Consider the following 27,861-nt stretch of genomic DNA (forward strand, 5'->3'; position numbering starts at 1 on the left):
GTTGTCTATTGTGTTGATTGTATCAACAGGCATTGATGGGCAGTGGCCAAGTGTAAACTGGGAGTCCCCTCCTGTCAGGGGAGACCCGAACTCCAGAAGACCCCATGCCTAACTGACAATAAAAGTGTGGGTCAAGGCTGGGCACGGTGGCTCACGCCTGTAATTCCAACACTTTAGGAGGCTGAGGAGGGTGGATCACTTGAGGCCAGGAAGTCAAGACCATCCTGAGCGACATGGCGAAATCCCATCTCTACCAAAAAATACAAAAATTAGCTGGGTACAGTGGCCTGTTCCTGTAGTATCATCTACTTGAGAGGCTGAGGCGGGAGAATTGCTTGAGCCTGAGAGGTGGAGGTTGCAGTGAGCCATGATGGCACCATTGCACTCCAGCCTGGAAGTTTGGGTCAGTGGCCACTGAAGCAATTGTTTTCTGGGCTAAATTCTTCCTGACTGTACTAAGAAGCAATCCCTACTTAGCTATTTAAATGGACGATATGCTATTATTTTAATTATCAAGGTAACCCAAAGCAAAATTCTAAAAAATGTAGCCACCCTCCCATCCCAAATGGTTCATTTTATTGCACAAATACTACTTGTATTATAACAGTGAGGACTCAGAAATACAGATGATGTATACTATAAAATGGCCAAAGATAGTTTATATTAGTCTAACATTTTGCTTGTGAAAAGGCATATTGTAGGCAAGAATAGTCCTGTGTATATTATGCAGGCAAAATTCTGTATCATTTTTTCTATAGTCAGTTTAAAGGATATCTAAGGTTTTGTATAGCTTTATACAAATATAAATGTTAAAAATATGTATAATGTGCACTATGATTCTCAGAAGCGCTTTGGTTTACTAAGTACAGTGGTTACTTAGTCAAAATATGCTAAATGAATCTGACCTAAGAATAAATTTACTTTAAAAATGATACAAAATAATGACTTTGTATTGTAATAAAATTGTCAATTTTATTAAAAGCTGATTCCATTTCTTCACACAGTTAAGTTTCTTTCTTGTTTTGTTAAAGCCCATTTTATTGTATTATTTCATAAGAATAAGTTGGCTCTGTGAGACCATCACTGGTAAAGACATGTACAAAGTTAGCACCACACATTTATAAATGCAGATAGCCACAATGACCTTTCCAATATGTACAAGCTCCTTTTACACATCCACAGATGTATTCACAGCTAATAAATAAAATGTAAAGCCAAAGCACCCTTAATATATATAGCGAAGTTTTTCAGAGCCAGAGTTCCCAGTGCTATATGCTGATTAGTGAATCTTTTAAGTAAATGCACCCTGGGTCACAACCCAAATCCAGAAATTTAATGAATTAGTAATAAGGGGGATGCCAACAACAAATCATATATCATTTTATTTTTAGAGAGAATTCATTCCAAGCCTAATGATGTCAATCACAACATTGGTCCTTCATTTTATAGGCACGATCATCTCTCTCAGAGAAAGGGTCAAAGTTCTGGCACACTGGGAACAATTTCTACTCCAACACATTTCAATGTACATCCCTTGATCTACTGTTTTCCCTTCTGAATTATGCTGAAGAATGAGCATACACGCAGAGCTTTCTAAGTCTGTGTTCAGATATCACACACTTTCACAGTTGGGTTCCCAGCTATAGCCTCTGAGATATTTGACTTGTTTATCATTTCATATTTATACATAGAAGAGCATTCTGAAAATATGAGATCTAGTTTATAAATAATTGTTCACTCACTCTTGATTAGTTGTTAAAAACAACAAATAGCAACCCTTATGGTGCTCCATGTGGCTCCTTGCACACAATGATTTATAAGCACTGCTTAGGAATCCACCCCAGGAACTTCTCCACCCTTTACTTAGTAAAAACCATCCTTGTCTAAAATCTGTAGAAGCTCACACAATGCAAAATTTGAACTCGATCACATCTTTTCATGTCAAAGCCGGGTACAAAAGAGACACACTGGAAGTACAAAACAAGCATGACTGAGGTAAGCCTAAAACTGAATAGTCACTATCAGATATTGAATGATTTCAAATTGATGAAAATCATTTGAAGAATCTGATAATAAAATTATGGTATCTTTTTTTTTCTGCACCATTCAGATTATGTGTCAGCCGAGGATTACAGGCTTGTTTCCAACACCTACCCAGAGAACATTATTAAAATTTTCTTTGTCTTGAGACAAAGAAGAAAGGTGGAGAGAGGGATTAAGCAATAAATGATAAAGCCTATTAAGAATTAATTGATGTAGATTTTATATCTCCCTGAATTTGTAACTTTGTCATGTCGCATGCCCAACAGTAGGAACTGTTTAAAGGTTGTGGGTTTGTCAGTCCCTTTCTCTATCCCTCTCCAAGTCACATGTTCCTGGTTGACTTCTGGACCACATCCCAGTAGCAAGAGGGAATCATTCCAGAAATCATGCATGCTGCTAGGTAGATGAGTCTGATTCATGCTGCAGAAAAGCATTTTCTGTATTCTTGGAGATTTGGAGTAAACTTTGAGAAGGCCTCAGTCTGAAAGATCCAGAATCCAATTAAAATAAGAGGTTCTAACCAATTATAGGCTATGGCCCAATATGCCACATGAAAGAGACTTATTTTACTATGCACCCAAACAATTACTTCTTTCTCAAAGGACAAAACAGTGCTTTTCATGATCTGCTGTCTTTTAACATTGGAGGATGTGCTATTTGGCCACTATACCCCACAAATTGAATTAGCCACTTTTTAGTGTGCTTGAGACTGTATCCTAAATAACTAACAAAGATAGAGCTGGGATTAATATTCAGCAAAATCCACTTTTGAAACACCCAAACACTGGGTATATTTTGTAAAAGTTACTTCCTTCACTTCATTCTTCACAGAGTTCATGTGCTGTTCTTCCTCCTGTAGATCCACCCAGTTTCTGAGAAAAAGCAGAGGAAAAGGGCAATTTATTATCTGCTGAGTGTTTTACAATCCCTGCCCCCACCACCGGTTTTAGGGTGAAAAAAGCCTTCTGCTGGAATTTCAGAACAAAGATTGTGAGAATAAACCCAGGGGAGATGTGTATAATGGATCAGGTAATGGCAGGTTGGTAGGAGTGGAAGACATTGGAACGACTATTTAGCCAGGTCCCAATAAGTTGCATCATTTTTGGAGGACTGGGCCAAATCACATCTAAATTTAGAGGATTTCTTATTCTAGAATCCTCTAAAAGCCTGTTCCATTTCTTTTCTTGTGATATGAGGTTTCTGAGGAGTTAGCAGAAGGTGTGAGAAAGAGAATATTTGATTTAATTGATTTTAATCACGGAAGAAAGAAACTATAGAAGATTATTAGTCTACTTTGTAATTACCTCCTAGATAAAGTTCAGGTGCATTTTTTAAAAAAATGCATCTGGCTGGGTGCTGTGGCTCTTGCCTGTAATCCCAGCACTTTGGAAGCTGAGGCAGGCAGATCACCTGAGGGCAGAAGTTCAATGACCAGCCAGACCAATATGGTGAAACTCTGTCCCTACTAAAAACACAAAAAATAGCCAGGCATGATGGCAGGCACCTATATAATCTCCAGTACTTGGGAGGCTGAGGCACAAGAAATGCTTGAATCTGGGAGGCAGAGTTGCAGTGAACCAAAATCTAGCCACTGCATTCTAGCCTGGGTAGCAAAGCAAGGCTGTCTCAAAAATAAATATAAATAAAATGCATCTGAACATTCTCTGCCTAAATAACTGTGCTTTCAGTAATCCTACAATCAAACAAGGAATGCATCATTAGGCTTTCTCAGATAAAGTCTTGTGACTTACATAAATAATATGATTGGATGTCCTTTACAAGCAGCTAGAGTTATTTCCTAATTTAATGCGGTTTTATTTTTACATTCACATATAGATTTAAAGTTGTAGATGCTCTGAGAGAATATGCATGCTATTTATGTGTAACACAAATGCATATATAAAACTTCATCTAAGGCTGGACACAGTGGCTCATGCCTATAATCCCAGCACTTTGGGAGTCTGAGGTGGGTGGATCACCTGAGGTCGGGAGTTCAGGAACAGCCTGAACAATGTGGTGAAACTTCATCTCTACTGAAAATATAAAATTAGCCAAGTGTGGTGGCGGACACCTGTAATCGCAGCTACTTGGGAGGCTGGGGCAGAAGTGCTTGAACTCGAGAGGCGCAGGTTACAGTGAGCTGAGATCATGCCACTATACTCCAGCCTGGGCAACAAGAGAGAAACTCCTTCTCAAGAAAAAAAAAAAAATTCATCTGAAAGTCTTTTTCTAAGAATTGAAGAAAGTATGATATTGCCTCAGATTTGTGATGAAGAAAAGCAAAGTAATAACCTCTTAGAAAAGTCTCCAGTTAGGTGAGAATTGCTTGATTTTCCTTTGCTCAATACTACTAACTATTCTCCATTTTGAGTTTATCTTGAATGTTGTTACATTAATACTTTTGATCGAGATGGTCTCATCTAGTCATTCAGAGTTAATCCACCTTAATTCCATTTTTGTAAAAGATGAAAAACATATAAACATTATGTATATATAATGTCAGAAAGGATAGAAATCAAAACGTTAATTGGGTTTGTCTCTGAGTGATACAGTCACAGTGATTTTATTTTCTTTTTGCTCATTTTTCCTAATCTATAGTAAATATGTATAAATTCTATTATAAAGTAGAAATTGAAGATATTAAAGATGTTCTATATGGGGTATTTAATATGCTTTTTGTAATTAGGTAATTCTTATTTTATATTTTTGTCTCTAAATGCAAACTAGGAAAAGAGAACAAACCAAAAGCAATTGCTTTTCCTATTTCCAGGTGACGCTGTGTCCAGCCTTTCCCATCATTTCTTGTGCCACTGGCTTGTATGACATGATCTAATATTTCTCCCCTTTATTCCTGTAACATATTAGCACTTGCTTTCTGGCCGGGGATGTGTGGAGGGATGAAAATGGCATATTCCAGGAATTCAGAACAGGAGTGGTGAAGGTCACATGCTTAGTCTCTGCTTAGTACTGACGCTCTGGAAAGATTCAGTTAACAGCTGCCACATGGATTACCCTTAAAGGTCAGGTAGGAAAGAGGCAGAGAGTTGTCTGGACAGAGAAAAAAGAACAGTCTCCTATAACTCTCATTCCATTCACTTGGCAGCTTCAAGGGTTTTGAGATGGGTGCTTGGGCCAGCCCTGTTGGCTGTCTGTCCTGGAGTGTGCTGGCACTTGGAGAATCAAGAACTATGTGGCTGCAGGTGATGCACTGAGACCTTTTACTTCCCTGAATACATCCTATGAAAAGCTGCACCCATAGCCAGAACCACAACTAATAAACTTGTGTTGCATGCTCTGCAGATGGCATCTGCAAAGACAGCAGAGACGCAATAGAGAAAAAAGCAGAAGTGAAGATTCAGGGGTAGGTCAAGGAGTAAAATAAAACCTAAAATGTGTGCCTGGGATGAAGGTCAGGGCTGGGAGAAACAATGGGAGGAAGAAAATAGAGGAAGTATTGCAAAAAGCAACAGAGCCATCTGATATGTATGCAGAAGGACTAAGAAAGACTGATTGAAGGTTTTGATCGTGTGAGTCAGGGCAACCTGTTGGTGATGGGGTGAAGAGGAATACATGAAGCTGTCTCCCTTGAAGTGCAAGCTCAGATACCCAGAGAGCTTTAGCCCAGAATGCTCACCAGCCTGACTTCTTATTCAGAGACTTGGCATGGCACTTCACAAATACCGCAGGTGCCTTTCCTTTCTGCAAATGAGACACTTTCTCCCTAGAACAGAAGATCACCCTGTGGAAGAAAATGCATGTGAATATGCTATGTAGAACAATCAAAATCAGTGTTCAAAAACGTACAGTTCTGTCAGGACTGTTTCAATACCACATGATCGTACTGGGTAATTGTTTTGATATTCCCAATAATTAACTGTCACACTCAGGCCATATCAGAATCACAGGGTAATTTGAGAGCCTAACCCAGTGTTCAGCAAACAAGCTAGTTAATTTAGATAGACAGGCATGCAGACAGCCTAGAGCAGCCTTATATCACTGGGCTTTCACCAAGAGATCATAAAAGATCAACTCTGCCGTCTCTTAGCATCTGCATTAAGGAATTAGGGCACCTGCCTTCAACTAGAACTTGCTAGTGACAAAAAGGTTCTGTATAACATTTCCATCCTCAAAATCTTTTTCTGTGTGTGTGGTACAAGCAAATGACTAAAGAGAAATAATTTGTCAATCCTAACTAAAGAGTTTTATTAGGTTTTATTAACTAAAGAGTTCAGTTTTATTAACTAAAGAGAAATAATTTGCCAATCCTAACTAAAGAGTTTATTTATAAACTCCTTATAAAACTAAAGAATTTTATTTATTTAGTTTTAATAACAGCACACTATAGTTTTCAGAATCCCAGCACATTTAGTATAAAAGTTTTAAATCCTGGCAGGGCATGGTGGCTCACGCCTATAATCCCAGCACTTTGGGAGGCCGAGGCGGGTGGATCACGAGGTCAAGAGATTGAGAGCATCCTGGTCAACATGGTGAAACCCTGTCTCTACTAAAAATACAAAAATTAGCTGGGCATGGTGGTGCAGCCTGTAATCCCAGCTACTCGGGAGGCTGAGGTAGAAGAATTGCTTGAACCCAGGAGGTGGAGGTTGTGGTGAGCGGAGATCGTGCCATTGCAGTCCAGCCTGGGTAATAAGAGCAAAACTCTGTCTCAAAAAAAAAAAAAAGAAGTTTAAAATCCTATAGGGTTCTTTATGTAATTCATTTTCTGGATACATGTGGGTGGGGCTGGGGAGACAGGTTGAGATTATCTTGGAATCTTATCCTTCTTGAAAGGCTGGTTTGAATCTTTGATGGTCCAAGTAACATCTCTCAAGTTTGTTCTTCAACGATGTTGTACTTGCAAGAAATAGTGCTAAATGAGAAGCTGAGATTCCTGACTTCCACTCCCAGCTCTCACTGAATAACTGCGAGTGATTTAGGGCTTATGTTTTCCTTACATGAAATACAAAAATACTGTCATTTTCCAAAAAAAAAACAAAAAAAATAAGAAAATAAAAGAATACACCTAAAGAAAATTCTAGGTCATATAGTAATATACACAAGGTTTTCTAAAGCTCTCCCTGAACCATGAAGGCCCCTGAAATACAACCCCTGGGTTATGACATCAGGTGGGGTCTAAAGTCAATGGAGAAAAATACATCTAATTACTTTTTCTGAGTTTCTCCTGCTTTGACTCTGATCTTCTCAATAGCAAAGCCGGGACTGCTCCACCAGTCTGACCAGCTGAAGTATGAATCGCTGTTCCATTTGAGCTTCAACATGAGTAGTTCTCCAATATCGACCTCTGTGTAAATCAGGAAGGAGTATGTCTTATTTGTGGAAACTTCAGGCCTAAACAAAAGAGCAATAAATTTGGTTAGTTATAGAAATCAGCTCCCTCCCCCACTTTTTTCTTCTCCCAATATATAAATAGCTTTCTTGTTTAGGGGATATTTTAAAAATGCAAAAAATGCCCAACAAAATAAAATGAAGGTCAATGGCATTTAGTGTATTTTAAATGATATCCACATCCCTTTGGTCTATTCCAGCATTTATCCTAACGACATGAACCATTTAATACAATTCTAAAAGAAAATCCTTTAGTCAGTCATTCAGAAATATAATTTTCATTTTCATGTATTCCTTTTCAATTTGTATTGATACCTGGTCATATTTTTATTTACATACAATAACAGCACACATAAGATTCTCTAGTCTTTTTTCTCTTTATATTTTATCTTCCATTTTTTACCATGTTTTCTTGTTTTGCTAGAATTACAGTTTTTAAAGGCTGGATCAATTTTATTGACTTGATAAGCCACAATGAATTTAACCATTGACCCAGTGTTGGATACTGAGTTTCTAATTTATGCTAGTATATGTACGACTGTAAGAGATGTTTGAAAAATTTTTTTGTTGATAATTTCTTTAGGATAAATATTAGAAAAAACACTTCCTTCTATGTAATAACATTCTGTAGCTATGGAAAGTGACTGACACGCTCCCTTCCTCACCTAGAGGGTTCTAGCCATGAACGACGCACAGTGGGTTCACATGTTCTGCTTCCACCTTATCTGCACTGGCTATTTTTAAAGATTTGTTCATCTAGTAATTGTAAAAGAATATTATGTTGCCTTAATTTTATATTTATTTTATTAATAGTAAGGGGTAGGCCTGGCACGGTGGCTTATGCCTGTAATCCCAACACTTTGGGAGGCCGAGGCAGGCAGATCACCTGAAATCAGGAGTTTGAGACCAGTGTGGCCAAGAAGGTAAAACACCGTCTCTACTAACAATACAAAAATTAGCCAGACATGGTGGCGCCATCTGTAGTCCCAGCTACTCATGAGGCTGAGGCAGAAAAATTGCTTGAACTTGGGAGGTGGAGGTTGCAGTGAGCCAAGCTCGTGCCACTGCACTTCAGCCTGGGCAACAGAGCAAGACCCCATCTCAAAACAAAAAGTAAGGGCTAACATTGTGTCATGGACTTCTTAGTACTTATATTTTCAATATATTTTATATAATATATATATACACACATACATCTATAGAGCCATTTTCTGTTACTATTGTTCATTTTCTTTAACGTCAAACCTTTTGAGATAATTTAATTGTATTGTTTAACAGCAACTTTATAAAAGAAATAAGCAGATATAAGATGACAAATAAGAAAAAATATAACTAGTAAGTGAAAATAAAATGGCCAGTTTAAAGCATTTTTCCTCATTATAAAATAGAGCAAAGACCTCAATGTTGAAATTCCGATTTATTAAACTAGAGACTTGTTTTCTAGGCATCCCTCTCTGCTTCTGCTTGCCACTCAGACCAAGGGTTATGGCCGGGGAGGGAGCAGTGCCATGATGACTGCCCCCTGTGCTACTCACAGGGTGAATGGGATGTTCTCGCTCTCAGCCACGGTGCCATACAGAGAAATCTCGAAGGCCTGGTTGGTCTGGGTTTCACTCTTAGTCCCAGAAAAATGAATCTTTACTTGGTAATGGAAGACTGTCAAGGAGGAAATTGGAACACATACTGATCAATCTTTATGAAAATATCACTACCCCAAACAATCAGGCAATTCAGAACCACAGAAGGTATCTCACTAGTGCCCAAACCAGAAGTGCACACACACGGACCCACTGGTATGGCTTGGAAAGACTTCATTGTGTACAATGTTCATACCTAGAAAATATAGACCTGGAATTCTATTCCTTTTCAGAAAAGTGTGGCTATATGCATAGGAAAAATCCAAATGTTGACCAGGCACGGTGGCTCACACCTGTAATCCCAGCACTTTGAGAAGCCAAGGTGGGCAGATCATAAGGAGTTCGAGACCAGCCTGACCAACATGGCGAAACCCCATCTCTACGAAAAATACAAAAATTAGCCGGTCGTGGTGGCGGGTGCCTATAATCCCAGCTACTTAGGAGGCTAAGGCAAGAGAATTGCTTGAAGCCGGGAGGCAAAGGTTGCAGTGAGCCAAGATCGAGCCACTGCACTTTAGCCTGGGCAACAGAGTAAGACTGTCTGAAGAAAAAAAAAGAGTACTTGGAATGTTTTTGTCTTCTATATCCCACTATCCTAGGTCAGATTTTTTTCTTATTTGTGTTACTATTAAATGTACTTTCTCTTAAGCTGAGACAGATCTCTTAAGACTGACGGTTTAGAATATAGCAAACTATACACTTTCATGCCGCTTTAGACTTGTTCAGGTGAAAACAATTTTCAATAAAAGTTGTTGTGAACTTCTGATAACAACTTCTATTTTGTTTAGAAATTATCTTTTTATATTTATAATTATCTCTTTTTATAATTAAACAGTAGCCAGATACTAAGCAAAAACAAACAGAAAAACAAGAAAATCCCACAGCTACTAAGGCTGTCCTCTCCCATTTTTCCACCATTTCTTTAGGTTTGGCTCTAAGCAAGAGGCCAAACTTGACATTCCAGTGTGAAACAAACTCTTGACAAAACAGCAATATCTTAGAAGGCGTGAGATATTCTTGCCTTCTAGGAATAGTTTCATTGAAGAAGACAGATGAGGCCAAGGAGGGCAGATCACATGAGGTAAGCAGCTCAAGATGAGCCTGGCCGGCATGGTGAAACCCCTTGTCTACAGAAATACAAAAAATTAGCCAGGCGTGGTGGCGTGTGCCTGTAGTCCTAGCTACTCAGGAGGCTGAGGCAGGAGAATCGCTTGAACCTAGGAGGTAGAGGCTGTAGTGAGCCAGGATCGTGCCCCTCTACTCCAGCCTGGGAGACAGAGCCAGATTTCATCTCAAAATAATTAAATAAATAAAAAGACAGATGGTTATTGCCTTCTGTCATGAACTTTCCATAAAGTGGCAGGGAGCAAATATTTTAGGCTCTGTGGGCTATCAACTCTGTTATGGTGGCAGGAAAGCAGCCTTTGACAACATGGTCACGAATGTGTGTGGCCGCGTCCTAATAAAACTTTGCATGGGCACATAGAGGGTAACAACAGACACTGGGGCCTCCCAGAGGGTGGGAGGAGGTAGAGCTTTGGGAAAAATAACTAATGGGTAGTAGGCTTAGTATCTGCGTGATGAAATAATCTGGACAACAAACTCCCATGACATGAGTTTACCTATTTAGCAAACCTGCATACATACCCCTGAACTTAAAATAAAAGTTAAAAATAAAAAAAAAAACTATTAAAAAAGCAGGAAGTAGGCTGGGTTTGCCTCAAGGGTTGTGGTTTGTTGACCCCAGGCAGATAGTTCCAAATGAGCTCTGAGCCCTGTGCTGATTAGCCACGCTAATGGCCACAGTTACAGGGCAGGGCAGCGAGCAAGGCTGTGAATCCCAGCCTGAGCACCAAGGTCTTGCTGGCAATGGGAATTAGGAGCAGCAGTCAAATGGATCAGTGCACCCCCTCATCAACAGAAACACCAGTGGGGGCTCAGGGTTTAGTAATATCAGTCATAGTCTCTGTTCCAGTGGCCAGAATCAGTACATGTGTTGTGCTAAGCACGATAAAAATAGGACTCCTTGCTTTCCTTATCTCCAGCAGTCTCCAGCCTACCTTTGTAGGGCATCTGAGAACGAGTCTTCAGGTACATTTTGCTGCTTCTTTTGGCTCTGACTTTGTTGATCTCATAGCCCAGATTGTTACAGCGGTTCTTTCTACAACTCAGGCAGAGCCCTTTCTCAAAGGCTTCCTTGGAACTGCACCGGTAGGCCTTGCTTGGATTTTCTTCATTCAGCAGGGAGTCGATGAAGAGATGAATGGAACGCTCATGGGAGCACTTCACCAGCTGGTCCACATCTGAGTAAAAAGAGACACAAAGAGTGTATCTCTGCAGACATCGACAGTGAATGTTTCACTTGGCATGTCTAAAATAGGTTAGATGTGGCATTAGGATAAAATGACTCAAGGATATAGTCCTGCGCATTTACGATGTAGGCCCTATTTCAGCAGATATTCTTGGTGGTAGCTGCCCCCCCGATCTCCAAGACAGTGAAAGTTGCAAGTTCACAGGGAATTTTTGACTTTTGTGCTTCTTACATTTATGAGTATGTTTATGAAGCCATAATAAGCCTCCAAGGTAGAGGTTGATTTCCTCATTTATCTCATCCTTTTCTTATATTGAAAGTGTCTAACACTTCTAGGTGCTTCTAGAAACATATACATGACCCTTACCTTACAATAAATTCATCATGAGTCAAAAGTATTGTAAGTCAAAATGCACTTAATACCCCAAAACCATTATAATGTCAAAAAGTTTAAGTTGAACCATCATATATACATACTCATGCTTCTCAACTTACAATAAGGTTACAGCCCAATCATAAAATTGGAAAAATTATAAGTCAAGGACAATCTGTATTTCTAGAAACTACATCTTAAGGGCATAATTGTTAAATGAATTTTATTCTATCATTGATATTATGTATAATTGAGGATTCTGCCCCTACTAACCCTCTTTTACATCAGATGAACTATAGAAATAATCAGCAATGCCATAAGAATAAATTTCTTACAAGTTTTTAAGACAATTGAAAATAGTAACGTTATTCTCTAAGATTTATAATGTACACAAAAATCACAAGAATACCCTAGGGAGGTCCCAATGTCTATAAGGTATGCAAAGGGCTTAAAAATAAATCATAAACTGGGCATGGTGGCTCACATCTATAATCCCAGAACTTTGGGAGGCTGAGACAGGAGGATCACTCGAGGCCAGGAGTTTGAGATCAGCCAGGGCAACATAGCAAGACCCATTTTTCTACAAAAAATAAAAACATTAGCCAGTCATGGTGGTGTATGCCTTAGTTCCAAATACTTGGAAGGCTATGGCAGGATGATTGCTTGAGCCTAGAAGTTCAAGGCCACACTGAACTGTGATTGTGCCACTGTGCTCCAGCTTGGGCAAGAGAACAGACTCTATCTAAAAAAAAAAAAAAAAATCACTAATTTAACACAAGCTAACATGATTATTAAAGTCAATACTAAGCTAATACTAAATTATGTTTTCTTCTGAAAATTTTGGAAGATTGTTGCTAATTAACATCTCTTTCCATTTCAATAACTTTAAAAATCCTTCCATTGGCTTTGCAAGTACATTCAAGGTATGACAACATATGGCCAGATAGCATTTTATGATGCCATTATTGAGGTCGGTGGAGTTTTCCTGTCTAAGTCTCACCTTTTTCTCTTGCTACTATAAGTGCACTTCTCAATATAGTCTACAATATAATACATAAAAGATAAATGGCTATCTGCCTGGCTCTAAGGTAGTCATGCTGAACACTGCAGAATTCTTCAGAAACGTAATTTATCCAAATGTGCATATGAAAACTACATACTTTGCAGCTACTGAGGAGGACATTGGGTCAATAAGGATTAAGGATAAGACTCAGTTTAATTCTCTTCTGAATCATACTTACCTCCAAGGCCTCTCTCTGCAATCACACGAATAGCTTCTCCAATGTTACATCCTGGCTGAAAAGTACCTCCATTTGGGTAAATGTCAACATGTCCAACTGGTTTCTGGATTCCAATGCTTCGGCCAGGGGACCCTCTAGTGAATGTATGTAAGACGTCTACAAAATCTGCATCATCAGGAGAAAGGCGACTCGGGGCTTCTGCATACTCAAAGTTAGGTCCAGCTGGATCGAGGCCTTAAAAGGGAAAAAACAGGCCCACAGATCTTTAAATCTCCATTCGTATGACATTAGCATGTCACTACTCATCATTTGAATGTACTGGCAGCTATTTAGATTCTTCTTAGCTCCTATTCTGCAGTCACTGGATCTTTACATTCCTAGAGATCCATAAAAGGAGGCTTGGCTCCTTCTAAAATGAATTTGAGTCTCTTAAACTAGCCTTACACAGTGATTTTCACTCAGGATGGCTGGATTTCCTTTTGTGGATTATTTCTCAATCTGTTGAGAAGATGTCTAAACAGAAGTGGGTTATTCGTCTTTGTGTGGATGCCACACCTTTGCATAGATTCTTTCCAAGTGGCTTTGATATTGGTCCTTTTTCTTGTCTCCTAGTACAGATGTGCCTTACACTACTAAAACAGAGAGCTGAGGAAAAATGCTTCCCAGAGAAATCTGCAAGAATTGTGTGTAATTCTGCTTTATTTCAGTGCTGTTGCCAGTGGACGGTAAGCCCGTCAGAGCATCTATATGTTTTCTTATCTGTAATAAAGAGCCCTACAATGAGATAATCAAGTGCTGGGCATAGCTACTGGAAGAACACTGCAGATTTAAGAAAATTTGTTCTGATTCTCTCTCAGAATGACAGTCTTCTCCACTCTTATAATAAGACCAGTGAAATTACTTAATTACCAGTAATTCTGTTGACTTTTCTATTGGTCAGACTTCCTGCAATGCCAGCAGCATGAGCTCCAAGGCTGTATCCCAAGAGATGGACATTGTCCAGAGGGTAGTTAAATTCCTCCTTTGGAAGAGAAAAAGAAAACGAAGGTCCTTATAGTTCTGCCAAAAATCAAAACTTAAAGAAACAAAATGAATATAAATATTGTTTTCAAACTATAGGAAATACTGAAAACTAATTCTACTTATTTTAATTTTGTGTTACAGGTAAGAGAGAAGATATTGCCTAGTGTTGCAATTTTCTCTTTTTTTTTTCACTTTTGCATAAACAAATCCAGTATAGATTTTCTCTTTCTTTAATAACAGATTTAAATTACAAAGGCTTTCCAAGCATCTGAAATAGCATTATTTATTATGTAATATATCTATACATATTTGTATATGTGTATGCATTTGCATATATAACCATATACTCTATGTACAAACATATACACATTTGTATGCATGTATGTGTATGTGTATATGTTTGTGTATGTAGTATATGGGTATGTATTTTCCCATCATTCCCTACTCTAAATACCTGTATCACTTTATCACGGAAGGTTAGCCAAGCAATGATAGACTCAGGAAACATTACAGTAGGAAGGATCAGAGACACATGGTCCAGCCCCTCATTTAACTGGTGAGAAGCCTGAGCCCCAGAAAGGTGATCCCATTTGCCGGTGTTCATTTGCCTGGTCAGCAAAAGAACCAAGAAAAGAACTTTTGTCCTTTGATGGCCAGTCTAATAAATACAGCTTATTTTTACTTCCAACTACCTGGTTAAAATAATTTGCCTCTGTCAGAGTATTCGCTTCCTTCCAACCCCAGCATACTTTTTTTTTTTTTTTTTTTTGAGACGGAGTTTCACTCCTGTTACCCAGGCTGGAGTGCAATGGTGTGATCTCGGCTCACCACAGCCTCCGCCTCCTGGGTTCAGGCAATTCTCCTGCCTCAGCCTCCTGAGTAGCTGGGATTACAGGTACGCGCCACCATGCCCAGCTAATTTTTTGTACTTTTAGTAGAGACGGGGTCTCACCATGTTGACCAGGATGGTCTCGATCTCTTGGCCTCGTGATCCACCCGCCTTGGCCTCCCAAAGTGCTAGGATTACAGGCTTGAGCCACCACGCCCGGCCTCCCAGCATACTTTTTAGAGGTACTTTTTAGGGAATGGTCTGAAAAAGTGGATCTCTTGCAGCTAAGTCAGAACTCTCGACCTCAGTTCCCTTCTATCCTATGCACCTTCCCTTCCAACATCTTCCTAGCTCCATTACATCACTTTCTAATGCTCAAAAAAAAATATTCATCCTTATTCCACACTAAAGAATAAATACTAATGTTTTCATAGAAGAGATTGGTATATCAAGGCGAGGATAAAATGTCCACAGGCCAGCCAACTGGTGGGGAAGGATTTGGCGGGACATACCATCTTTCCTTTGTCCTGAAATCACAAGCTTTTGTCTGTTGGGCCCACTTAGTTCTTGATCTCAGCAGATCTATTCACTATGAAAATATCAAACAATAGAGCACTGTAGGACTATTATTGTCCTTATAGACTGTTCTTATCAAAATGGTGCTTTTGGCTATAAAATAATACCCATGTTCATTCTGAAGTTCTGAATTGACCCTAGAAAATATTTATATCTTTATATCTAAGAGAAAAAGAAGAAAGAACAGCCATTTGTCTGGTTCCAGTCAACAACATTGTTTTGGACACATAAGTCTTCTTCTCCCAGTCTTACCTCCATCCAGTTGATAAACCTGGCCACATCTTGTCCCACCAGCTTGGTGTAGCCCGCAGACACTGGATAATGTTGCTGAGCCCGTGACAGCCAGTCCACCACGATGACGTTGGAGTCTGGTTCTCTCTTGTACAGGGCGGCTACAAGTTTTGGTACCCAACTCTCATACATTCCTGTTACCTGAAGACGATGACACAGTTTTCTTAAAATACCACCTACCACTTGTCATAGATATGTCAGCCTAATACACCTGCATGAGATGGAAAAAACAAACTTGGAAGTCCACTGGCACAGATAGAAAAATCAAATACCGGAAGAGTGTTCATACAGGTCTGTCCCTTCCAAAGCAGATCTAAGTACAGCAGGAAGGGATGGGTTGAGTTGAGGAACAGCAGATTGGAGTTCACCATGCTTTCCATTTTAAAAGTATATTTTAGACATTCAGTAAACTTTTGATTGTTTATACTATTAGAAGGAAAGATATGTCTGAATGCAAAATGGGTCTTTGAGGAAACTAGCAGGAGCTCCTGACTGGGAACAGAACCCTGAGGAATCGCTCCTACCCCACTCACCTTCTCCTCCCTACCTATCTCACCTTCTCAAGGTTGGGGCATTGGGTACCCTTTGTAGTTGACTTTCAGGATCAAGATAAGATGTAATTTCTTCAGAATATAATGTTCATGGCTCCCTGTTTTAGCCAGGGTCTCCGACTTCACAATGGAAACCCTGTACTTAAAGCCAGTGTCATCCAGGCAAGTGGCAAAGCTGCAGGACAGCTGTGTCTAAGCAGCAGGCTGGAATGTATCGCATGCATGCTGCATGCTAAGAGTTCTTTCAGGTCTCTAGTGACACAACTAGAGAGCCTCCTTGTCGCCCTTAGTCTGTGCCCTTGAGTCCCCAGGCAGCCTTTTTCAGATAAAGCAAGAAAATCTTGGTTAACTCTAGGTCCTGTTATAAGTTTTTCTGTATTACCAGCATTTGTTTCTTTTTTTCTTTTCTTTTCTTTTCTTTTTTTTTTTTTTTTTTGAAGCAGAGGCTCACTGTCTCCCCTAGGCTAGAGTGCAATGGCACAATCTCAACTCACTGCAACCTCCACCTCCTTGGTTCAAGTGATTCTCCTGCCTCTACCTCCTGAGTAGCTTGGACTACTACACACACACCACCACACCTGGCTAATTTTCTTGCATTTTTTTTTTTTTAGTAGAGATGGGGTTTCACCATGTTGGCCAGGCTGGTCTTGAACTCCGGAACTCCAGTGATCTGCCTGCCTTGGCCTCCCAAAGTGCTGGGATTATAGGCGTGAGCCACCGTGCCCAGCTCAGTGTTTCTACATTAAGCAATCTAAAAGGGCTGGCCATCCGACTTACTCCTATAGTGGCTGACACCTTTATTAACTGCACACCAACTAATTGAATCCTTTATATCTGATGAACATAAAACACTGATGGAAGTAACCCCAAACAAAGTGAGTGAAAAATCTAAGTACTCACCTTCGGCAACTCAAAAAGGGTTTTATTTTCTAAGTCCTTTCAGTCTGAGCTTTTCTTCTGAGGTTCAGTAATTACTATGTTTTAAATCTTTGGTTTTCAGACACGCAGCTGAACTGAAGCCCTCCCTGCCACCTGTACAAGGTGGGCCACCTGACCCTGCCAGTGAGTTCACTGAGATAAGCCAAGATCAGCGTGGCTGGCTTAATTCTTGCACAGACCCAACTCAGTCCCACAGCCAGACACCAGTCTCTGGGCTCAGGCACTCAAAGTGTCAGGACGCAGGATATGAAAGATGCAGGTGGGCTTAGTGGGGCTGTAGGACCGATGATAGAAGTGGCACCATCTGTTGATATTGGGTTGGTGATGTCATCTTAGTATAAAAAACAAATATGTTTTTCCACAACTTCCCAAGTCTCTCAGGGATAAGATTGAGATGTCTGAGACATTCAGTTTATTTCTGTTGTATAAATGTGTTTATTAAGCTCAAAATTTTTGAAAAGTATTCAAAGCCAAGTTCTGTATATAACCAAAGTGCCTCTACAGATTCCTTTTTCTGGGCCAGACAGAGTGGCTCATGCCTATAATCCCAACACTTTGGGAGGCCGAGGTGGGTGGATCATTTGAGGTCAGGAGTTCAAGACCAGCCTGGCCAACAGGGTGAAACTCCACTTCTACTAAAAATACAAAATTAGCCAGGTGTGGTGGCAGGCACCTGTAGTCCCAGCTACTCAGGAGGCTAAGGCAGGAGAATCGCTTGAACCTGGGAGGTGGAGGTTGCAGTGAGCCAAGATCAGCCACTGCACTCTAGACTGGGCAAGCAAGTGAGACTCCATCTCAATAAAAAATTTTTTTTTCCTACTTACACTTTTTAAAATATAAAAGGATTTATGTTTAGGAATTTGAGCTTTTATCATAAAATATTGAATTTACTATGTTAACACTAGTAAATGGGTATACTTTATTAAACATCAGTATGAATTCTGTTAGTAGCAGTCTTCACCTCTATAAAAATTATAGCAGTTTTCCTCTTCAGTCAGTAACAAAGGCATTTAAATTATGTAGGGAAAGAAATGTGGACTAGATCAATCTTATTTTTAGCTAGTTCTTCTCACTAGAAATTAGTATGATAATATTCACAAGCTCTGACATAATGCATAGATAATATATCCTTAGCAATCCATTTTACATAAATCCTTTTAAATAAGTAACAATCTACTCGGGATTGAAAAATTTTAAAACAAACTTAGCAAGGACTACATATGTAAAGTGACATATTTAGAGAGGAGACTTTTATCAATATTTTTTAAATGTAAATTTAATCACACTTTCACTTTTTCTAATCATCTGGCATTTCCCAGCTCTTTTTGTTTAATTTCTAGAAAAGCTCCCTAAAGTTTACACCTGAAAAGTTCTGGAAGTAGAGTGTCCTAAGATATATCTAGTACAGTCTCTGCTTTATGGATCAGTAAATGGAGGCCCAGAGATGATAAGTGACTTGACCCACTGTGCAGAGCTGGAGAATGGCAAAGCCAGCACAGACCCCATACTTTCTCACTCCACTCCAGCCCTCTCCTCACTCTTCCAGACTGTCTTCTTTAGAAAGGTTCTCCTGGCAATGTGCTGGATGATGCAGGATCATGCCAGGATTCCACCAGTTCCCCACAGCAATCACCTATCTTCTGCTCTGTGGCTGGGCAGAGCACCATTTTTCCACCTCCCAGGAAGCTCTGGCTCAAGGACACCAACCAGGTACAGTGTTACGATGAAGGCTGGCACTGCCTAGGGGGAGTTCTCATGAACCTGTGGCTTCAGATCCCACATGAGCCAGAACCGTATTCAAGTGTAAAGGAGAGCCATGAGAGATATGGGGTGTGAACCCATCACTGGGTCCCCAACAACTAGGGCAGGCCCATCAGGATACCTGGTCAACCCCAATCCAGTCTTCCACAAAGAGCCTCCCTTACCGTCCAGCCATGGATCACCATGAAGGTTTTGCTGCTGTGATTGAAGTGGCAGGTAGCCACAGACTCTGCTATTCCAGGAATGAGGTGGCAAGTGTCCTCAGCTGTGTCTTCAGGGGTCCTTAGGGCAAATTTGCTTTCAATGTCTATAAAATCTCTTCTGCCTGTAAAGAAAAAAATTGGATATGAGGTTAACTGGACAGTTGCTTGGTGTTATTTGTTGGAATGGTATGTTTTAGGTTCAGAGGCAACCACCGCTGATGCTATTTTTGTTTCTGAAGTTTTTTCAAAAACAAATGTGGATTTCAAGAGAACAGATCCCCCAGCGTTGATCAAAGTTGACAGAGAGACAGCCTTAACTCTGAGCCAAGATTGTCACAAGTCTTCCAGCCTCTCCTGTAGCTCTCCTCAGTCAGGGTGTGTGTGTTCATGATTTCAAGTATGTGAACTGCTATTTGGAGATTACTTAGTTAATTCAATCTTCACTCAAGACGTGAATTTAAGTGACTTGTCTGGAGTTATCCTACTATTAGTGGGAGAGTGAGGACCAGAACCAGGTCTCTGAGTTCTACTTCGAAACTTGCTTTCCTAGAGAACATCAACTCATGCATGGATCTTGTGTGCTATAGTTCCACTATTTGTGGATTTTTGTTGTTGTAGCTGTTGTTTTGAAACAGAGTCTCATTCTCTGGCCCAGGCCAAAGGAGTGCAGTGATGTGATCTTGGCTCACTGCAGCCTCACCCTCAAGTGATGCTCCCACCTCAGCCTCCTGAGTAGCTGGGACTACAAGCATGTGCTACCACACCAGGCTAATTTGTATTTCTTGTAGAGATGAAGTTTTGCCATGTTGCCCAGGGTGGTCTCTATCTCCTGGCCTCAAGTGGTCCACCTGCCTTGGCCTCTTGAGATTATAGGTGTGAGCCACCAGGCCCAGCTAATTTTTTTATTTTTAGTAGAGATGAGGTTTCACCATGTTGGCCAGGCTGGTTTCGAACTCCTGGCCTTAAGTGATTTGCCCACCTCAGCCTCCTAAAGTGCTGGGATTACAGGTGTGAGCCATCAGGCCTGGCCTCTATTATTAATAAAATAATTTTAAAAACATTTTTTAAAGAAAATTGAAAGCATGCAGAAGCTTTTGTATGAAATTTTTCCCACCCCATGGCAAGATATACTTCAAAATGTTCTAAGAAATCATTTAGTAGGTTGTTCAGAAATATTCATGCTAGGTATGAGCCATGGTTAATTCTCTTCCCAAATATTTATTTTCCCTCTATGTCACTGCAATCTTCCACACAAAGGCAAAACTTGAAAACTGCAGCAAAGCTTGTTGTAGAAAGGGTTCATTTTGGTTCTTCATAGTTAATTCCAAACTAGGTAAGAAGAGAAAGACAACCTAGTTTTTGAAACTATGGACAATGTTGATAAATGCTACTAAATCTTCACGGGGTACAGTGAATCAGTGAATCGCTGAAGTAAATTATTTTGCAAATAAAATCAGACTTCACAAAGCAGAGCACAATCAAAGGGAAGTTATATTAAGGGAAGTCATTTAATTCCTTTTCAAGTAAAAAAAGTAAAAAAAATAAATAAATAAACCCTACCTATTTACTATAAGAAGGTAATAACTTGTAGATTTTAGATTTTGCCATTCAAAACTTTCAGGAGATTAATGAGGCTGCTAGGACTACTTCTCATTTCTTAATCTGAATTTTCTCTTTTTTTCAACTCAAAATGAGAAAATCTATAAATTCAAAATAACTGCAGAAGTCAAGCCAAGAATAAAAATAAGAGTGACATAGTAACAACAGCGAAAGTACAGGCATTTGAATCAGCCTTGTCTAATTATCTGAGGACTCACCAACATCTTCCTTTTGAGTAATTATTTTCCACAATTCCTTAAACAGTATTATGGCTTAAGAAATACACAATGAGTTGGTTACACACACATACACACACGTGCGCACACACCTCCATCATCTAAAATGTAGGAGCAATTTCTTAATGATTCTAATTATGAGAAAAGGAGTTTTGTTACAAAGGGTAAACTAAGATCATCTATTCAAATAAGAATCTGTGCTAACCTACTGATCTTTAAAGCTCTTTTTATTTACATATAGTAAAACTGCACGTGAACCCATCCATTCACCAAGAATGTGCTCTATCTCTCATCTCTATTTGAAGATGTTGGTCATCTTCCTTCCCAACCAGAAAGCACTCTGGTAGCTTTACTATTTCTCTAATAATGGAAACGAGTATTGAGTACTCTTAGTATAATTCTCTTTAGTGCCCAAGAACTTCATTTCCTGTTAAAAAGTGCTTCAGAAAATTTAAAACTAAGTTAATTTTACCCTCTCCCACATCTTTCCACCTTAAATAGCTCATACCTCCTCTCTAGTCTTATTTTAACATATTCGATTATCAATCTTTTTAAAGCAGAGATGATCTGAACCACCTGGCAGACAAATCTAGCTTACCACCTATTTGCCGAGTTGATATTTTAAGAATATTGCTCAGGTGAAGGGGAGAAAGGAAGCAAAACACACTGCCATGTGTGTACCTATGCAACTGTCTTGCACGTTCTGCACATGTACCCCAAAACCTAAAATGCAATTAAAAAAAAAGAATATTGCTCAGTACAACCCAGAGCCTGCCATTCACTTTTAGTCCACTTCCCCCTACAAATTATGCAACTTGGTGTCCCTGGAATTGCTGGTGGTTTTGAAATAACCACAAATTTTCTTTGAAATGACTAAGATTGCTTTTGTATAGTTCCATGAAAAAAAGTCTATTCAATCCATAGATCCTATAGCAGATTGCATGTATGGCTCACTGACAGGTCCAATTTCCCTCTGTTGGGTCCAGAGCATGTAAAGAAAAATATGAAATTTACACATTCTCTAGGAAATTTGTATTTGGAGACTTTGATTTCACTTTTAAAGGAAATGATTTTAATTTGACAGGAAAATAGTGCCACTCTATGAGCTATGGGATGGTTTCAATTCAGATTTCATATGTCAGATATGAAATCTTAAATCTTACTGGCACTTAGTCAAACTTTCCTTTTCTTGGATGTTCTGATCATTTTCACACTACCTGTGTCTGCAACCCGCCGAGGATGTCTTGGTGTCCTAAAGATGAATGTGTTTCCTAAACGTCAATCAGCTCTCTGGCAACTGAACTTAGACCATGTAGAGATGGGTGGGAAGATGGACCCTGGCTGTAGGGCAGTCAGTATATTTAGTTGTCTCAGTGCACACTGTGATTGCTATTGGGTGGCAGATGAACTGAGTTGATGCAACTGTTACTAAGGAAACTATTATTTTCCACACATGGAAATAATGTTAGTGACTGCACTCATCCAACTAGACTGTCTTTTACTGTGTCCCTTAGAAATTAAGGCCACCTTAGAATTGAGAAAGAGAAGGAGTACACGAGGTGGGGAGAGAGGGAGGGAGGGAAGGAAGAAAGGAAGGGAAGGAAGGGAAGGAAGAGAAGGAAGGGAAGGACCTCCATCCTGAATTTAACTTAGCATCTCGGTACCACTTGCCAATCAGGCCTATTAGAAACATCCATATTAAACACTTCAGGGAAAGTTTTGGGTAATAAGCAAGTTATAAATTATGCTTTTCCTGACTATGTAATCTTTATTCCTAAATAAACAATACAAATCTGAGTGTGTAAACAAAGACAATTTATTCTAACATACATTATAACTCACAGAGAGAAAATTAGGTTGAGAAGTTAAAGCACATAGAGAAAGATAAATATATAGAGGAGAAGAGTGGGAATTCTTGTTGCTAGAAAGAGGGAAGCACTGAGCATCCCAGGAAAGCAACAGATGGTGCTCTAAAGGCAGATCAAAGTTACCACATGAGTAAGATTAACATTTATGCAATGACATGAGATACAAGAGCTCAATGATAATGCAATTATCTTTGGAATTTCTATAGTCCCTTTATCTCCCCACCCCTTTCTCTCTCTCTTCCCCCTTTTCTCTCACTCCTACAGAGCTTCCTCAGTAATTCATTTGCTCTTTGAGACTGATGGTCATAGTTACTGACTCAGGCAGTGTCTGTAGGATATCAAAGAACAAACTGAATTACTGATGTGGTCAATTTGGTGAAGAAAAACATCAATATCATGATCACACTGAATTCATCAGTCTGTTCAGATATTCCAATTCAAACAATGCTTATCAAACCAGCAGGTTTCCTTTTTATAAAAATTGTTTTATTATTGGAATAGTAAAAAATAATTCTGTATGTATCACCTGAAATTTATACTGAATTTTCTTCAATATTAGGGCTAATCTTCCACACTACTGAAGAGATGGGTTAGAAAATAGTTTCACAGATGTGTGTTAAAATTGCCCAGTTGAAGTAGACCATCAAGTGTGAACAGGTGTAAGTCATCATTATTCTTTGGGTCTTGTGGACTGGTTAATGGAATAACTTGGTTGAGTGTCATCAAGTAGGCATATTTAAGTCAAGATTTTTAAAGTGAAATACAAAATGTTTACATGGTTAATCTGAGACTACTTTTTTCTTGTTGCTGGAAAATGGCAACTGGAAACTTCCAGTTGTCTCAAACTCACACAATGAAAGTCAATGATTACTTTGCTAACAATTGTTCTATTGGACGGAAGCCTGGATAAAGACTGGGATGCTATTCTTTTTAGTTAAAATGTAAGTGCTGACTCTCACACTATTTGTCACCATAATTAATTCCGCAACCAATTTTTTTCAAAAGTACATTGTTCATGTCATGATAGCTGTATCTCAAATGAAGGGCTGTTGACAATCTCTAAATGCAGATCGATTGACCTACATTCAACACCATCCTTCCAAAAGCATCTGACTTTTCATGCTACTTAAAAGCTTCTCTAAACTTCTGCACTATACTCATATTAATCCAAGTCAGAATGGCATTACCCATACCTTACTGCATAGAAAGAGACTTCTACATTTATGAAAACACAGATGAGCGCACACAGAAAAGGCGATTGAGTACTGTGAACATGGTGGCTGGATTAGACAAAGTGTGGCCACGCCACCTGGGTCATCTTTGTTCTGTCAAATAATAGTGGGAGACATTTTCTTGTATTCATTCAAAAAGTCAAAATCACCGAACTACTTAGATAGCATTTGATCATTCTGAGAGCACAGACTGGGACCAGCAAAAAGAGTGAATTGGCACAAGTTTAATAGGCTCACTTTCAGCAGAATTTATATCACCTACGTAAGATCATTCATTCTTTTTTAGTAGATATTTATACGAAGTAACATTTGTTGAGTACCCAAATGGCGTCGATGCACACAATCTCAGAATGGCCACAAGACAGCAAAGTGCAGTTATGCAGTCTAATAAACAGACATTGTCCAGAGTAAATTTCAAATTCTTAGCCTCTAAGTAAGTTGGAACTCTATCCTATTACTCCTTCAGAAAGTAACGGAGCCTTCAACTTTTGCAAAGGCAGAATGTGACAAAAGCACTGTGATGAAGACTTTACTCCCAGGTTAGAAAGTCTCTGTTAATAAAAGGCATTTAGTTCACTGTGGTGACAAATTCATTAAATGGATAAATGCTCCCAAAGCTTTACACTAATAAGTGCTTTTGTTTATATTGCCATAAAAGTTGGAATTTACGTTATGAGCAAATCCAAATTGTCTCTTCATCCAGACCTGAAAAAATAATGATACTCATGTCTTGAATATTTTCCTTATACTTTGTGATCCAAAATCATCACCAAACATCATCTTGATGGCTAGAAAATCTTCATATTTAAGTCAATGCAGCCTTTGTGGTGGTCACAGAAGAAACTAGCAGCAAAATGTTGTAAGTTGCAAGGCACTTTCTTGAACAATCTGGCATAAGAAAGGCAGTAAACTGTATGACCTGGTTTTTCCTCCATAATAAAGCAAGAATAGAGAGCTGAGTTAAAAATAAGCTGCTGAAAGAAAGTGAAAATTTTCCATTGCAACTCTTCCCCCGTACCTGACTCCCACCTGTCAATACAGCTATTAATCACTCCCTCGCTGAGCTCTCCTCCAGTGACATCTGCTATTTTGCTCTCCTTTGCCATCACATTCAAATCAAAAGATAGACTGGAAATTCACGAAGGCCAGGCAAACAGAACTGCAGCTGCTAAGCACTGACCATATGCTCCTTTTCCTTAGCTCTTCACATTTCCTAATTGGGGCCAGGCAGAGAGGGTGGTGGCTCCCAGGACAAAGTACCTGAGGGCAGTGCCTCATACCTCACATTCTTCTCAGAAAGAATCCAGAATGAATAAGTAAACTCAAGAGCCCAGAGGAGGTGCTTCCCTCTGTTAGGAGGACCAGCAATGCTGTTACCACAGAGACATCTTTCTCACCCTGAAATTCTTACCTTCCTAGATGAATGCATCTGGAGGAGAAAGAGGCAGAAATTTGCAATGATGGGAGAGGCATGATATATAGGATAAGTAGAGTGAAAGTAGAAGGGTTGAGAGGGAGTTGTTTCAAGTCTACTTTGAAATAATCCTTCCTTAATGCATTTACAGCCAGGAAAACATGTGTTGGCTAAAACTCAATTAAACTAATTACTCACATAAGTGTCCACTTAAATAAAAGAATTAAGAGTTACAGTGGCCTCAGAGAACACCGGCCTCACCCAAACTCATCATTACGGAATTGAGGAAGCTAAACCCAGAGGGGTGACACTGACTCCCAAGAATTTAGGGACTTGAACCTCTAAGGGAGCCTAGCAAAAATTTGAATGTGCCGACATATTTCTGTGCTTGTTTTGCAATGAAAATAACATTATTCTATGGTGTGCTTTCTGAAATAAGAATTTGGAGTTGGCTCCTACGATCTTGTCAGTGCTAAGCAGTATGAAGGGGAACATATCCCCACATAAGATGTTGAAGACTTTCTCATCCACTCTACAGTGTTTTCAAACCGGTCCAATAGAAAAGGTACTTTTTTGTCTTAACCAATTTTGCTTTGATGGAATCAAAATTGTTTGTTTTAGACAGGGTCTCCCTGTCACCCAGGAAGGAGTTCAGTGGGGCCATAGCAGCTCACTGCAGTCTCCTCGAACTCCAGGGCTCAGCCTGCGGACTAACTGGGACCACAGGCACATGCCACCACGCCCAGCTAATTTTTGAATTTTTTGTAGAGATGGTGTCTCCCTATGTTTCCCAGGCTGCTCTCAAGCTGCTGGCCTCAAACTATCCTCGGGCCTCCGCCTCCCAAAGTGCTCAGACTACATGGGTGAGCTGCTGCTCCTGGCCAACTTTTTTTTAACCTGACAAAAATGTTGTTTCACAAATTAATGCCAAAATAAAACAAACGTTCAGCGGCAATCAATCTTGAACCACTGAGGACATGCCCCCTGAAAGCACATCTATGCTACACCACCTAATTGCAATTCCAGCAAGGAAGAAAAAAGCAAATGCTGGCCCCTGTTATGAATGGCTTCAGCTGCTGTCTGTGTTGCTGCTACAAGTTAACTGAATCAAGGTTCGCATTAAACAGGCTGCCTCCATTGCCGGCAGGTCTGAGACATTCCTGCCTGGCCTCGAACGCCTGGACCCCTGCGAGAGGGCGGCACCCTGGCGGCGGTGACAACCGCCTGCCCGCGGCTTCCGGCAACCGCACGTGCTCCCAGCCGCGCCGCCGAGAGCCCGGAGTTGGCCGCAGCCCCAGGACAGGAAGGGTGGCCAAGGGCAGACCAGGTAGCCCCCGAGTCGGCGGCCACAGATTTCTGATCGCTGCACCACGTTTTCGGGAGGGTCAGCCCCTCCCTGGGGCACTAAGAAGAGAGGGGCGTGCAAACCTGGGAGCTGGAGAGAGTCCCTGGCGCCCGATAGCGGACGGGACGCCGCGTCCCCAGGACTCCGCGCCACGCGTTCCTTCTCCACCCCACACCCACTGCCACTCCCACTGCGGAGCGTGTCTCGAGCGGCTGAGATGCCCGGAACGCCTCCCCACGCCCTGGCTTCCCCAGAAGGTACATTGTCGGCTCGCGTGTCCCGGGGCGAGGGCTGAGCCGCAGTCCCAGCCAAGCCGAGGTCACCTTGGCCCGCGAGCCTTTCATTCCAGGGCCCCTCCGGCAGGGAAGTGACAGCAGGTCACCGCCAGACGGGCCCTTACTCCCCGCCTCTGCATTCCCGCCCCCCATACCCGCAACCTCCCCAGCAGAGCCCGCGCGCCGGGGGGCAAGGTCCCAGCCTGAGTGAAAGGGGCAGCGCGGGAACCCGGGAGAGAAAAAGCGGGAACCGCGGGCCGCCGCTTCGCGATCGCGGGGTGATTCCCTCCTGGGCCCTCCTGGATTCCACTCCACGGACCCTTTCTGGGCCAGTGCCCAGACTGGGAGAGTCCCCGGGCGCAGCCGCAGCCCCTTTCAACTTCCTCCGTCCCATCCTCAGTTCGGGAGACAGCTGCCACCGCCGGGTCTACAGGTGGAGGGGAAATTGCGCGCAAAACTTACGGTCGGCGGCGTCCACCCCTCCGCGGGAGGCGGTCAGACTCTGGAGCCACACGGCCAGGGCCAGCAGGAGCAGGGCTTTGCTCTCCATCTCGGGGCGCGTCCCTCTGGAGGAGCTGCAAGGCGCGAACGGACTGATGGACGGGCTGAGCCGCGGGCGGGAGAGGGCTGGAGCCGCGGTTTGGCGCTGGGCAAGTCGCTCTTTAAGGGAAGGGCAGGGCAGCTAGAAGTGGGCAGCTTTCCCTTGAGGAGGAGGAAGAGAGGGAATGGAGTCTGACACTGTTTTCACGCCAGCGCTGCTTATGTGAC

The 27,861-nt window shown here is 40.9% G+C and overlaps 1 protein-coding gene across 1 annotated transcript; it reads right to left on the minus strand.

Moving 5' to 3' along the window:
* Window positions 1-952: 952 nt before the first annotated feature.
* Window positions 953-27,830, minus strand: LPL (lipoprotein lipase). Its single transcript, XM_008979195.4, has 10 exons — window positions 27,556-27,830; window positions 19,086-19,246; window positions 15,632-15,811; window positions 13,861-13,972; window positions 12,952-13,185; window positions 11,087-11,329; window positions 8,925-9,045; window positions 7,210-7,392; window positions 5,678-5,782; window positions 953-2,915 (listed from the first exon to the last, which is right to left on the minus strand). Coding segments are annotated over exons 1-10 (1,428 nt in total). The 5' UTR covers window positions 27,644-27,830; the 3' UTR covers window positions 953-2,914.
* Window positions 27,831-27,861: the final 31 nt, after the last annotated feature.

The sequence above is a fragment of the Callithrix jacchus genome, chromosome 13 (assembly GCF_049354715.1).
Source record: "Callithrix jacchus isolate 240 chromosome 13, calJac240_pri, whole genome shotgun sequence".
Classification (NCBI taxonomy): Eukaryota; Metazoa; Chordata; class Mammalia; order Primates; family Cebidae; genus Callithrix; species Callithrix jacchus.